This window comes from Helianthus annuus, chromosome 15, assembly GCF_002127325.2.
Source record: "Helianthus annuus cultivar XRQ/B chromosome 15, HanXRQr2.0-SUNRISE, whole genome shotgun sequence".
NCBI lineage: Eukaryota > Viridiplantae > Streptophyta > Magnoliopsida > Asterales > Asteraceae > Helianthus > Helianthus annuus.
In genome coordinates, this window is record NC_035447.2 from 140904232 (window position 1) to 140919671 (window position 15440).

General features: G+C 40.9%; 1 protein-coding gene across 1 annotated transcript; it reads right to left on the minus strand.

Annotated features, from left to right (window-relative positions):
* Window positions 1-1110: 1110 nt before the first annotated feature.
* Window positions 1111-4625, minus strand: LOC110914318 (protein FAR1-RELATED SEQUENCE 5-like). The gene is made up of 5 exons (XM_022159117.1): window positions 4487-4625; window positions 3808-4132; window positions 3374-3733; window positions 3037-3295; window positions 1111-1410 (listed from the first exon to the last, which is right to left on the minus strand). The coding sequence occupies exons 1-5, from the start codon at window positions 4623-4625 to the stop codon at window positions 1111-1113; spliced, it is 1383 nt and encodes a 460-aa protein (XP_022014809.1).
* Between the last annotated feature and the right edge of the window lie 10815 nt (window positions 4626-15440).

Here is a 15440-nt window from a genome sequence, read left to right on the forward strand (position 1 = left end):
ATTCAGAATCACTATCATCGGCTTCGTCAACCTCCTCATACTCTTCCTCTCCCTCACTAGTTTCTGCCTCCTCGTCCTCTTCGTCTACTAAACCAGGATCAGTCTCTAACTGAACTACTCTTCTTTTCTTCCCCTTCTTATCGGCAGCACTAGCTTGACCCTTTAAAACTGAACAAGTTCAGATATCATGACCTTTGGTATTGCAAACACTGTATGTCCGACTTCTCTTGCCTTTTAGACTAATCATCTGTTCTTTTTTTTTATTTGATCCGCTTATGTGAACCGCGTCCTTTGTTCCTAATACCGGTTGGCACACGGACTGTAGGTGGAGCATCAGTGTTCGGTTTCTCGTAACCGATTAACCTTGAATATCTATCAAACTTAGGTTCAATAGGCTTGGTTATGCGAAGTTCATCAACCATTTCTTTCATCTCCCTCATGATCCCTGACTATAACTAGATGATTAAAATCTCTCATTAAATTACCAATAAGATACTCTCCGGTCTGCATTATCTCATACGCAACCTCCTTGGCCTTTTTATGCCCATCATTATCATCAACATTTAAATCAAATGTGTTATTTAGATCATTCGGTACCACGTCTTTGGTCCATCTTCTCATAACATACTTGTTGGGAATTTCTTTCACTTTAAACATCTTGAACACAAAGTATATATGTTTGCACAACAATCCATATTGTTCAAACCCGCGATAACTGAATGATGCAACTACATCCTCCCCATTCTTGAAACAAACCTAAACAAAAAAAATGAAAAGTAAAAATCAAAGAAAAAACGCAAGTTGTTATGTAATAACGCATGTTGGCTGGTCCTAAATACCATTACCTCTAATAAACCGTCACCATGGGCTTTGAAATCTTTCATACTTATCTTCAAGAACGGTTCTTCGATTTTAGTCTCCATAGGAAGGCACTTAGACAGTGTTCCATATAACTCTACCTGTTGATCAGCAAAGATGCACCGGGTGTAAATTTTCATAGCATCTTCCTCCAAGGTAGTTTCAGACCAGTTATCTAGGGTTGTGTTTCTAGAAATATGGTCATTTTTCCAATGGTTGAATCTTTGCACGTCCATTGCACCATCAAAATGGTTAAAAAAACTCAACAAGGGTAAGTTGAGAATTCGCCACGTAATAGAAAAAATGGTTTTCGCTCTCTGATCTGGAGGTGGTCCGCATGAGCCCAGACATAGGCTCATGACGATAGAAAGATGGAATCCACAAAGATCTCATGCCAAACATATCGTCAATCCATTTATTCTCGGTTAGACCGAATTCAATCATTATCAGTTTCCATTCTCTCTCAAACGTTTCTGGCGCAATCGAATCAGTCCACACAATGTCACACATACGTCTCTTGAAATCTTCATTGTTACACAACTCTTGTCCCACCTATTAAAAACAAGGATTGCAATGAACATAAATAAAAAATCTTTATAAGTATTCACGCTTTTTGTAAAAAAAATACAGCGTGTAGGAAATAAGAGTAAATTACAAGTTTTGTCCTTTATGTTTGTCCCAAATTTCAGGCGTTGTCCTTTACCTTTAAAATTGATGAGTTTTGTCCTTAATGTTTTCAAATCTTGCACGTTATATCCTTTAGGGCAAACCCAGTTAATTTTTTTTGTTAAAACTGATCATGTGCAAGGCACATGAGGGCATTTTAGTAATTTCACCATTTCAGGGGTTATTATGTAAATAATATATATAGATAGGGACTATTTGTAAAAATAAATAAAGATAATTACCTTCTGCACTCTCTCTCTAACTTTCTGTCTTCTCTCTCTAATCTGATCTCTCTCATCGTTCCCAGCCACCACAACCACCACCACCATCACCTCTTGCAAGAACATCATCGATTTCCGGCCACCTGAATAAAACTAACCAAACTTCACGCCCTCCTGCAATTTCCAGCCACCTGATGCAATCGATTTGGGACTCGATCAACAAGAACATCATCGATTTAGGGGATGTGACGATAACAGATCTTAGCAAAAAGGGCGTTTGGATCAACAAGAACATCATCAATCTAAGGTCTCTGTTGAAGATTAATAGCTATTTGGGTAAGAATTTGGTAGAATGAGATCTGGTTATTTTGTTTTTGGTGATGATGGATCGACGATGGTGATAGAGAGGTTGTGATGGGTGTGACGGTGGTGAAGGACGACGGTCCGATGGGTGGTACTAGAGGTGCGGGTTTAGGGTGTAAAGTGTTGACTGATTGTTTAGGTGAACGGAGGTGGTGGTTGTGGTGAACAGAGGTGGTGGCGGTGGTGCTGAATCTGTTCTATCCAAAGGTTTACACGTACCTGAATTCTCTTTCAACGATTGAAGATTCCGATTTCACGAACCTCGTTTCAAACAAACCAAACAGAGGTGGTGGCGTCGTTCTTTGCCTGGATGATGACCAGATGATTCTGGATGATGACCTCTGGTCGGCAACCGACCAATTCTTGTTGGCAACCCATTCGAGTGAAACTGCTGCTATGGATTTTTTTCTCTTGATCATCAATTGTTGTTGGGGGTTTTTGATATATTGGTTTTGGGGATTTTTGGTGGTTTTTGATTTGGTATTTAGGTTTTTTATTTTTGGGGGTTTTTGATGCAAGTAGCAGTGAGCAGAGGAGGTGGGTGGTAGTGGCGGTGGAGGGTGGTGGCGGTGGCGGTGGAGGGTGCTGGTGGTGGTGATGGAGGTTATATATATAGTTAAAATAATAATAATATTTTTAATTATTTTGTTTTATTTTTTAAATACTATTAAATAAATGAGGTAAAAAGACTAAAATGCCCTCATGTGCCTTGCACATGATCAGTTTTAACAAAAAAAATTAACTGGGTTTTCCCTAAAGGATATAACATGCAAGATTTGAAAACATTAAGGACAAAACTCATCAATTTTAAAGGTAAAGGACAGCGCCTGAAATTTGGGACAAACATAAAGGACAAAACTTGTAATTTACTCAGGAAATAATAACGCATCATGTAATTGTAATCACGCATGTTGTAGTTATGTCTAACCTTATCGGCAACTTTCTTCATTATGTGCCACATACATAACCTGTGCCTACTCTTATCGAACACAACCTCGATAGCTTGTTTCATCGTCGGGTCCTGATCAGTGACGACCACCATCGGCTGCTTACCAAATGAGTCCAAAAAGGATTGTAAGAGCCATTTGTATGATTCAAAGCTTTCGGATGCTAGCAACCCGGCTCCAAGCGTCACATTCCGACACTGGTTATCAATACCATTAAATGGTACAAAAACCATCTTATACCTTCAAAATGATGAGATAAATTGAATATAAGAAAAACAAAATTATAAAAAAAGGTAAAACATTATAGTGAAGACTAACTTGTTCGTTTTTAATGTAGCATCAAATGATATGACATCTCCAAACTCAGCATAGTTATGTTTGCACAAACCATCGGCCCAGAACAAGCCAGTTAATCGCTTGTTTTCATCAACTGAATGTACAAATGAATAATCAACCATAAACTGCTTTTTATCGGTCAACCTATTGATAACCATATCTGCATCATACTCTCCTATATAGCTAAGTATCCTAGCTCTAAAATTCTTGCAGTCGTCTTTAGCTGCGCCAACATTCTCAATACCTTCGTATCTTTGTCTCATTATATTGAAGGCTTTCACTAGCCCAAGATTTAAAGTACCAAGGTCCCATATCATATCTTCTTGTGTTTCGGAAAGATGCCTATAAGCCGGTAATAAATGCATATCTTTGGGGCATACAAATGAATGATTATGCGCTTGAACAAACTTATCAACCTTATACAACACCCCATCCGTTGAACAAAGCTTAATTTGTGCTTTACACCCGGTTCGAATATCGGTCTGTTCCTACTTTTATACGGCTTAGACAACTTCGAATAAGGATCATCAAAAGCCTGTGGTTTATGCCCCTCCTTTGAACACACAAAGTATTTAGTCTTGATAATACCACCACTATGATGTTCACCTCCTTTTCGAGCAGAGAACCCTGCCTTCTTGGCATATGTCTGATAAAAAACATATGCTTGCTGAATGGAACTAAATTCCATTCCTATAACGGGAACACATGATGAAGCTACCTCGGGAATATACAATCTTTCCTCTGCACATTTCGAAATGATACAAAAAAAAAACATGAGCTCTAAAACAAGACACACAGTCACTCATTTAGGAACCAAAAAAATAATTCACGCAAAAAAAATAAATCATGCATGTTAACCTAAATAATAACGCAGGAAAAAAAACAGCAAGTACTGTTTAGTTTAGAATAATAACGCATGTTTAGTGGAACTACACAGGCCTCTTACACAATACAGCTTATCAACGTGCGTGATTTATAAGACAATCATTTCAAAATACTGGTTATCAAATAATGATGCACGATCAAAATACAAAAATCAGACAACGATAATTACGTTGATTTCTGGCAAATTAAAACGTTTAATTGACAACTTACTGGTCTGATCATCTAATAGAACGTGGTTGTCTGATGTCGGATTCCTCAAATGCTCAGCAGCATCATGAACGCCATGGACTTCAGCATCTTCAATTTCAATACCATATGTCCTTCGTGCATTACTGCTCTGTGGATCCATTTGAAACAATAAGTGATCGTAACCCTAATCTCACACCTATAACCGCTAATTTGATACTTTGAAAAATGGAAAATATTTGAAACTAATTCGAATCGTAATTACCGGGATGCAGGGGATAACGAACTCGCGTTGTTCTCTTGATGTTAGTAAATGTCTGAATTACCCTGCATCAAGAATGATAAATGTCTAATTTGCCCTTAATGAGAAATCTTAATCCGGGCGACACGTCTAAATCTCCTTGTCGCGTACGTAAAGTATGATAATAGGTTTTGTACATTACACTTCCTATATATATATATATATATATATATATATATATATATATAAAGTTGATTTTGTCTAGAGAGACTAAGAAGACATATTTAACTTTCTATTTTCAAATCAACTACTATTATCAAAGTGTAAGAAAAAAGATTACTATAAAGGTACTTTAGGATGAACTCTTATGCCGAAGTCTTTCCAGTTTTTTAAGGTTTATAACTTCTTTTATATAACATTATAATTTTTTTAAATTACACTATAAAATCAAGCATATTTTTTTATCTTTAATTTGAGTAGAATATTGCTATATAAAATATGAAAAACTATACAAACCCAAAATTTGTGTTGTATTTTTATATTGTATACCATTTTTAGTATTTTTATGTTGTATTTTTAATTTAATATTTAATATTTTACCGTTTGATTTCTTTTTAACCACGTAGCAGCATGGTGCATTATTTCGACATATGTTTAGGTTTTGAATTTTTAGGTTTTATGTTATGTAATTTTTCAAGTATTGTGTTTTATTTTTACGTAAGGTATTAAGCTTTAAGTTTTAATTAGGTATTATGTTTTGATTTTTAATTATATGTAATTTTTTAAGTTTGTAGGTTTAATTTTATTTAATGTTAAAATTTAAGTTTTAAGATATTTAATTTTGAGAATATATTTAAATTTAAAAAGAAAGGTTGTGGCTAGGGTAGGCGTCGTCATCACTTACTAATTAATGGGCAAGTTGAGCATTTTTGAGTTGGCGAATAGTGGTTGGTCAAGGCTAGAGTACTTACCCTAGAGTGTCCATTCCTCTCTAAAAGCTGAAGTAGTTGATATTTATCTTTCTTGTACTAGTTATTTGTTTTAATAAATGTCTTCAACGGGATATGCGGATTGTTAAGTGGTGTGTTTTCCAATTAAAAAGTTAAGAGTTCAATTATACTTGTACTTATTCTACAACATCTAGCAATTATCGTTAGAGAGATAGTTTACGTAAGTATGTATCCTCTTGATAAGGTTTTTTTGGTAGCTTTATAGTATATTGATTTTTAGTATATTAATATTAATATTTTATAAAGAAAACAAGAGTAAATATATCAATAAATATAAGAGAAAGAGTTGCTCCAAAGTTGGTGTGCTAGTTAAATACGAAGTATGGTAGTGACAACATCATGAGCCATATGAATAGTTGAAAGCCTAGGACAACAGGAGCTAACTTCAATGTAAGTCTGGACACCAATCCCAATGGGTTGCAAGCATGTAAGTGTTGATTGCTCTCTTTTCATACATTATGGCTTTTCAAACACAAAACAAGCCTTGGTTTCTTAATATATAGTTATCAATTTGGTTTTAGACATGAAATTTCTTGGCCTACAGAAGGATATTATTGAGTGAAATACTAAAATGTAAATGCAAACTTCTACAAATACAAATTCAAATCGGCGTTTTAGTATCGACATTGCTGTCAAAATGTAATCAAATAGTGTTAAACCATAGGAAATATTGATGATTTCCAAATAACAATTGTTCTCGTGGTTGATAACAATTTTGAATGCAAACGACTATTTACAAGAAAACCACTAACGCTTTAAAAGACTAATGACTCAAAAGGCCAGAAGAACCATTGAAGAACAACTGTTTGAAGTAAACTAATGAAGTCATAAATCAGTTGTTTACCTTTGCATCAGTATTATAAGTTGTTAGTTGACGACTGAGTATTTTTCAGTTATTTGTTTGTTTGATGTTACTGGGGGTGCACCCGCCTCCCCGAATGTTTCGGTTAAAAGTGTAAAATTTCGTATTTTTCGTCCGAAAATTTTAAAATTATATAGGGTTGTCACCCAATTATTTTGCCTAAATATTTATACAATATATAAATTGGGTCCCATGATTTTCCGCCTCGTCGGAACTTTTGGTCAACCTTCGCCATTGTATAAGAGTGATGTCAGTCCATGTTTTTCAATAGTTTAGTCACTTGTATAAATAGATCATCTGAGAGTGATTAGCTTTGAGCAGGTTTGTCTATGAGAACTTGTTAAGTGGTGTGTTTTATTTCGTCTTTATATAGTTTATACATATATAAATCGAGGAAAATATATGTTTTGAGCCTTGTGCGGCTGCGATTTCGTAATTGATTTTTCAATTTCAAAACCAACGAAGTTTGTCACACTTTTTCCTTCGCCTTAGCTCCAGGTCACATCTTTGAACATGATAAATATCTCATTAAGGATGTTATAAAGGTGGTAATATAATTGGGTTCAGTGGCGGAACCAGAACGATTTAGTTAGGGTGTTATTATATTCTATATCGGTTCAAATTAGGGGGTCCATCTCTAAATTTTTTTCTTCAAAAACTCAAACTTTATAAATAAAAATTCAACAAGTTCCAGTGATCGGAGGGTCAACGAACCCTCTTGACCCCCCTATGGTTCCTGAAGAAACACGTAACAAATTTTATTGTTAATTAGTTTGGTTTATGTTTCAACCATAAGGGTTAATCTTCTTTGGTTTCCTGAGCTCGTTAATGACCGGTTAATCCTGCAAAACAGAAACACCGTTAGCTCGTTAAGAGGGGAATATGGGGGTTTCCCTCTTAACCAGACTCCGGCATGATAAGTATCTGCTTTCAGGAGATTAAAATGAGCAAAGGGTGAGAGTCGAGGGAATAGAATGTTTAACCTGTGAACCGAGGTCCCTATTTATAGCCGGAGAGGTGTAAGAGGATGTGGGCTGATGGGCCTTGGGCCGGAAGGCGACAACATAGCGGATATGCTCCTTGTCTCCCTGGTGTCGACCGTTAGTGGCTTCTAGAAGTTCTCCAGTGCTGGCGCACCGTGGATGGAGCCACGTGTCACTGTTGTCGGCCTTGTTGTCCCTCTGCAATCAGCAGATAAGTGGAGATCGTGGGGCAGGTGTCTCTGCCCCTTGATTGGTGCCACGTAATCGTCCTTCAGTACTTTCTGTCTCCTGCACGTCAGACGATCGTGGAGCACGATTGAGCAGAGCCTGAAGGACGCGGATTGGCCCTTTCTTCTGCCACTTGTACCTTACGTGTATTCTGAAGTGCCCTTTCGCCATATCCCTGCGCGACTCTTGTTGCACATGGAACTGACCTGCACATGGTATGGGCGGTTCGAGGCCCGTCTTCAGGATGTTGAGTGTTGAACTTAGAGTTTTCTCTTGTTTAGACCCTGCGCGAGGTCAATAAATGCTGAAATAACCCGCGCGGGGTTGGAATTGAACATGTTTCTCGTTAAGGAGTATGGTCCTGCGCGCGAGCTGGAGGAAGGTCTGCGCGGCTTTTTGGTACCATACCCCTTCAAGTCCCCCCAGTCCAGTGCTTCACCATGCGCGTAGCAAGTGGTTGGAGCTCTGGACCTAGAAAAAAGGAGTGTTAATGCTTGATAATATTTGCCTCATCCTGGTTGATGGCGCGCGTGTAATTGTTTGGTAATTACTACGGCGCGTCTACCAGGTTTGGCTCTTGATGATTCATTGTCTTTAGGTTGAAGCGCGCAGGGTTATTGATTAACTGTTAATGCTGCGCGGCCCTAGTAACTTCTGCATGAAGTTTGTAGTGGCTTTGAGCGGGAAAACCCTTGAAATTTGAATTCTGACGGGTTGGAGCAAATGTCGTCGAGGGCGACGTTTGAGTTGACTGCTGACACGGCTGTCATCAAGTTGTCCCTGACGATTCGGCTTTCCGTCAGGCGAGTGAGGTCCATGCGCGCGTGGTAACCGTCACTCCGAGAATCCCGCCTTACGTGGCGTTTTCTGATTGGTCGCGTGCGCGGTGATTCCGGCACGTTTACCCATCGCATTAAATGCGATGGGTATATATATCCGATAAGGGGTGAAGGCAATTCACTTTTCCCACTTCTACTGCCATATTTTCCTTCTCTTATCATATACTCTTTGAATCTTCAAAATCTTGAAGAACACTAGCAGATCTTCAAGTATCTTGAATAGATATTCAAACTTTCTGCTTTATCATCGATGGCTGAAGAACATCCGGAAGATAATCCCGGTGAGGAAGGCCCAGTTCCCGTCCTTAGGTGGGACTTGGGGCTGTTCGAGCAAATCACAAGGAGTTTTTGGTTTCCACCGGAATGGGATGCCAGGTATCCCGGTCAGAATCAGACGGCCGCCGATTGCCGGGAGTATTCCTCTTACACCTCTTACACGTTCTATTAGATGATCAGACCAGTAAGTTGTCAATTAAACGTTTTAGTTTGCCAAAAATCAATGTAATTATCGTTGTCTGATTTTTGTATTCTGATCGTGCATCATTATTTGATAACCAGTATTTTGAAATGATTGTCTTATAAATCACACACGTTGATAAGCTGTATTGTGTAAGAGGCCTGTGTAGTTCCACTAAACATGCGTTATTATTCTAAATTAAACAGTACTTGCTGTTTTTTTCCTGCGTTATTATTTAGGTTAACATGCGTCATTTATTTTTTTGCGTGAAATATTTTTTTGGTTCCTAAGTGAGTGACGGTGTGTCTTGTTTTAGAGCTCATGTTTTTTTTTATCATTTCGAAATATGCAGAGGAAAGATTGTATATTCCTGAGGTAGCTTCATCATGTGTTCCCGTTATAGGAATGGAATTTAGTTCCATTCAGCAAGCATATGTCTTTTATCATACATATGCCAAGAAGGCAGGGTTCTTTGCTCGAAAAGGAGGTGAACATCATAGTGGTGGTATTATCAAGACTAAATACTTTGTGTGTTCAAAGGAGGGGCATAAACCACAGGCTTTTGATGATCCTTATTCGAAGTTGTCTAAGCCGTATAAAAGTAGGAACAGACCGATATTCGAACCGGGTGTAAAGCACAAATTAAGCTTTGTTTGACGGATGGGGTGTTGTATAAGGTTGATAAGTTTGTTCAAGTGCATAATCATTCATTTGTGTGCCCCAAAGATATGCATTTATTACCGGCTTATAGGCATCTTTCCGAAACACAAGAAGATATGATATGGGACCTTGGTACTTTAAATCTTGGGCCAGTGAAAGCCTTCAATATAATGAGACAAAGATACGAAGGTATTGAGAATGTTGGCGCAACTAAAGACGACTGCAAGAATTTTAGAGCTAGGATACATAGCTATATAAGAGAGTATGATGCAGATATGGTTATCAATGGCTTGACCGATAAAAAGCAGTTTATGGTTGATTATTCATTTGTTTTGAATCTTCCTTACCTCTGCTTTGCTCTCCGGGAGTATTCCTTCTTGCAGATATTGAATTATAGGGGTCATCCAAGATGGCTGCCTATTTCAATCACATTTAGCTGGTGCAGCAGGACTGATTGATTTTTGAGTACTTCAATCCTTACATCTTTGGCGAGATGTTGAAAGGAAGTTGAAGCGAGCTTGCTCAAGGCATCTGCAAGTTTGTTTTCGGAGCGATTGATATGGACTACCTTATATGACTTGAATTGCTGAAGCAATTCTTTCGCCTGGTCCAAATATAAGGCCATAACTTCGCCTTTTGCATCATAAATTCCGTTGATTTGACTAGCGATCAAAAGCGAGTCGACATGTGCTTGTATATTTTGTGCCCCCATTTTTATGGCGAGACGTAAGCCTGCCAGGAATGACTCATATTCCGCCTCATTGTTGGTGTTCTTGAAATCCAACTTGATGGCGTATGTAAATTCATGCTTCTTGGGGCTCACAAGGCGCAACCCCGCTCCTGCGCCATCCACATTTGATGCCCCATCAGTGTATAGTAATCACAACTCATTAGATGTGTCTTTCATGGGAGTCTCAACAATCTTGCAATCTTTGATTTTTTCCACTGGGACTTCTGTGACGAAATCCGCCAAGACTTGACCCTTGATGGCTGGGCGCGACCTATACAAGATGTTGTGGCCCCCCAGTTCGATCGCCCATTTTGCTAACCGCCCAGACGTCTCTGGTTTTTGCAATATTGTGCCGATGTGAAAGTTGGTAAGCACTGTGATTATGTGTCGTGTAAAGTATCTGCGCAGCCTTCTAGAAGCATGAAGTAGCGCTAGCACCGACTTTTCCATTGTTGAGTATCTCGTTTCTGGATCGGTAAGCACCCTACTGACATAATAAATTGGAGTTTGTACTCCGTTTCTTTCTACCATCAATACCGACCCTACTGCCTTATCCGAAGAAGATAAGTACAGTATGAGTGGTTCCTTCTCGTATGGCGCGGTCAGAGTAGGGAGCTTTATTAAACATTCTTTCATTTGCTGGAATGCGGCTTCTGCCTCGGGAGTCCACTTGAATTCTTGCTTTTTCACGCAATTGCGCAAGGTGCTGATAAAAGGATATGACTTTGCAGTGTGATTTGATAGGAAACGGTTGATCGCAGCTAAACGGCCGGCTAATCGTTGCATCTCCTTGATTGTTTTTGGCGACGACATTCACTCTATTGCTTGAACCTTCTCTGGGTTTACTTTGAAGCCGCCATTTGTGACTATGAAGCCTAAAAACTTCCCTTCTTCCATACCAAAGGAACATTTCGCAGGATTCAACTTCATGTTCATACTTCTCAATGAGTTGAACATTTTCTCAATATCCTTTAGCATTTGGTCCTCTTCGGGACTCTTGATTACCAGATCATCGATGTAGACCTCGATGTGTTTTCCAATATCATCAGCGAAGATTTTATCCATCAGGCGCTGGTATGTCGTGCCGGCATTCTTGAGGCCGAAAGGCATCTTTGTATAATAGAAGATGCCAAGATCGGTTCTGCAAGCTGTCTTATCTTCGTCTTCGAGCTTCATTTGAACTTGGTGGTACCCCTTATAACAATCTAGCAAGCATTTCCATCTGTATGGTGCGAGAGAGTCTATCTTTTTGTCAATCTTAGGCAAAGAGTAACAATCCTTAGGACATGCCTTATTGAGATCGGTATAATCGACACACATTCTCCATCCTCCGTTTGACTTCTCTACCATTACGGGGTTTGCCACCCAACTCTGATAGCGCATCTCTCTTAAAATTCCTGCTTTCAACAACTCGCAGACTTGCTCGTTCATTGCTTTGGTCTTATCCGCCCCTAAACTGCGCCTTCTTTGTACTTTTGGTTCAACGGAGGGATAAGTGTTCAGACAGTGCTCGGTAACGTCGCGCGGGACACCGGTCATGTTTGCCGGAGTCCAGGCGAAAATATCCATATTCCTGAACAAAAGCTGTTTGAGGTGTGTTCTGATGTTTGATGAGATAGCGTGGCCTATCGTCACCGTTTGTTCAGGGTATTTGCGATTTAAAACCCATTTTTCTGGTTCTGTTGCTGAGACTTTTGGCGCTTTGGTCGGGCGCATCTCATCTGCCGACATTACTTCCTTTTTTGCATAGATAATTGCCACCCCCGTCTCGGTTGGAAACCCGATTGCTGAGTGAGGCATGGAAGTCACCATGTTGAGCTCTCCTTGGGTTTCTCTCCCAATCAAAACATCATGCCTTGATTTGACAGGCATCACCATGAAGTTGACCGTTGTTGTTCTTGAGTGCTTCCCGTCAGAAAACGTGAGGGGAAAGCTGATCTGGCCTCCAAGGAAGACCATTTCATTGCGGAATCTCGACAAAGGGTAATCGACTGGCTCAAGTCTTGCTTTATCGTCATCGTCGAACTGATTAAAGCATTGCTCATTGATGATATCTGTTGTACTTCCTGGGTCAATGAATACGTACTCTGTCTCGTAATGGCTGATAATGCCGGTAATGACGACGGGGTGCGTTGCGCGTGGACACCCGCGCACTACCGGGAAGATAACCTGTTGCTCTTGCCATGCTGGTTCGAAAGGTCGCTTGCCTTTATCTCTCGCACTATATCTTGGTCTGTTGACCATATGTGTTTCCAAGCGTCTGACCTTTTTGTCTCTTCCATCATCGTTACGCTGAATCTGACGTGTCTCTTTGCGCACGTTCTTTACTAGATGACCCAGCTTTCCACTTTTCAGTGCTTTTTTGATTTCTTGCCTTAAGCTGATACAGTCATCAGTCAGATGACCTGTATCCTTGTGGAAGTCACAATACAGTTTGGGGTCTTGCCCCTTCTTGTTGGTCATAGGCCTTGGCGCCTTAAAATCATGGTTCTCCGTCATGAGCACATCTTTAGGTGTCTTTATGAGCGGAGTCCAATGCTTTTCTCGATTCTCATTCCTGACCGCCTTCCTGTACCCAACGCGATCGATAGTGTCTCGCGCGTCTTCTTTGTAGAGAGATCGTTCCTCATAACGAGGTCGTTCGTCATAACCGCTGGAGTGGTTGGCTCCCCACCCAGGGTTTTTGCCTTTGTTTCGCCTGTTGTTATCGCGCGAGCTTCCCTTAGAAAATCGATCCTCAGTGTAAGAGTTTATGTTTCCAGCCAGTGACTCTTCAGTTTGCGCGACTATCTTCGCGGCTTCCATGAGCTTATCCCACTCTTTGGGCATTCCATCTTTTCCTGTGATAGTCCTAATAAGGCTATCACAGCGAATGGCTTTCTTGAAGTGAGCCACATGAGTTGCTCACTAACACCACCAATTTCCAAGCACTCTTTGTTAAAGCGAGTGATGAAATCTTCTAAACCTTCGTTCTCTCTGCGCCAAATGTCCGTTACCTCAGCTGTGTCGCACTGGTAACGTCTCTGCTGACTGAAGTGGTTCACAAACTGTGTCCTGAAATCAACCCATGACTTGATCTTTCCTGGTGGGAGACTGTCGAACCAGGCGCGAGCAGCTCCCATGAAAGTTTGGATAAACAGATGGCACCACATGGGCATATTCCATCCTCCCATGCAACCAGCGCTTGTGAATACTCTGACGTGATCATCATGATCAGTCAGCCCGTTAAACTTTCCAACCGTTGGAGGCAATTTTTCCTTTGACAATGGCGCCAGAGCGATCTTTGGGATGAACTTTGAGTGTTCTGTAGCTTCTGCTGGTTGATAGGCGAGGCGAAAGTCTCGCTCTGCCTCTTCGCTGTATCCGATGTGCTGCCTTGGCCTGTAGTACTCATGATTTCTTTGCAAGCGATTGAAAACTGAGGAACCCTCGTCATCTTGCCATGTTGGGTCATTTGGGTCTGTATCATCCCACTCATTGTTCATGTTGCGCAGCGTGAGCCGGCTATGAACTGGTCCTCTTTGGCCATGTGACGGATAGTCATAATAGCTTTCTATCTCTCCCCGTGTATCGCGCGTGTCATGCACGCTTGGTCTTCTCGTGGGGGGGGGGGGGTCTTTTAGCTCTTCATTGGATGGTTTGTTGTGGGGGTATCTGGCGCGCCCCCTGACTCTGGCCTTGAGGCATAACCAAGGATGGTTCTGCCGTTAAAACTGCTTGTTGTGCGCTCAGAGATTGATATGCTGCATTAATTGTGGCAATTTGCTTGGCGTACCACGAGGCTGGGGTTTCGCCTTCAAGTAGCCCTAGTAGCGCCGAAATTTTTTGAGGTGGAGCTGGATTCAAAGGTCCAACACCATTGTTTCCTGGGGTTACCGTCTGAGTGATGCGAGTGATGCTCGCGCGAGGTCCCCCAGTATTGGTTACTACAATTTCACCGATTTCTTCCACATGCTAGGCTTGGACGTTTTGATTGTCCTCCCTCAACACTGCATTAGAGTTTGCTCCGAAGCCAAACTCGGGAATGATTCCTTGACCAGCCATGATCGAAGGAAAAAACAACAAAAACTCAGAAAAAAGAAGATGAAAGTGTTTTTGTAGAAAATCGGTGGGCGCGAATGAAGAAACACGTAACTAATTTTATTGTTAATTAGTTTGGTTTATGTTTCAACCATAAGGGTTAATCTTCTTTGGTTTCCTGAGCTCCTTAATGACCGGTTAATCCTGCAAAACAGAAACACCGTTAGCTCGTTAAGTGGGGAATATGGGGGTTTCCCTCTTAACCAGACTCCGGCGTGAGAATAAGTATCTGCTTTGAGGAGATTAAAATGAGCAAAGGGTGAGAGTCGAGGGAATAGAATGTTTAACCTATGAACTGAGGTCCCTATTTATAGCCGGAGAGGTGTAAGAGGATGTGGGCTGATGGGCCTTGGGCCGGAAGGCGACAACATAGCGGATATGCTCCTTGTCTCCCTGGTGTCGACCGTTAGTGGCTTCTAGAAGTTCTCCAGTGCTGGCGCACCGTGGATGGAGCCACGTGTCACTGTTGTCGGCCTTGTTGTCCCTCTGCCATCAGCAGGTAAGTGGAGATCGTGGGGCAGGTGTCTCTGCCCCTTGATTGGTGCCACGTAATCGTCCTTTAGTACTTTCTGTCTCCTGCACGTTAGACGATCGTGGAGCACGATTGAGCAGAGCCTGAAGGACGCGGATTGGCCCTTTCTTCTGAAGTGCCCTTTCGTTCGAGGCTCGTCTTCAGGATGTTGAGTGTTGAACTTAGAGTTTTCTCTTGTTTAGACCCTGCGCGAGGTCAATAAATGCTGTAGTAACCCGCGCGGGGTTGGAATTGAACATGTTTCTCGTTAAGGAGTATGGTCCTGCGCGCGACCTGGACGAAGGTCTGCGCGGCTTTTTGGGACCATACCCCTTCAGTTCCGCTCCTTAGTGGGTTAAATTAGGGTAGAAAAGGAC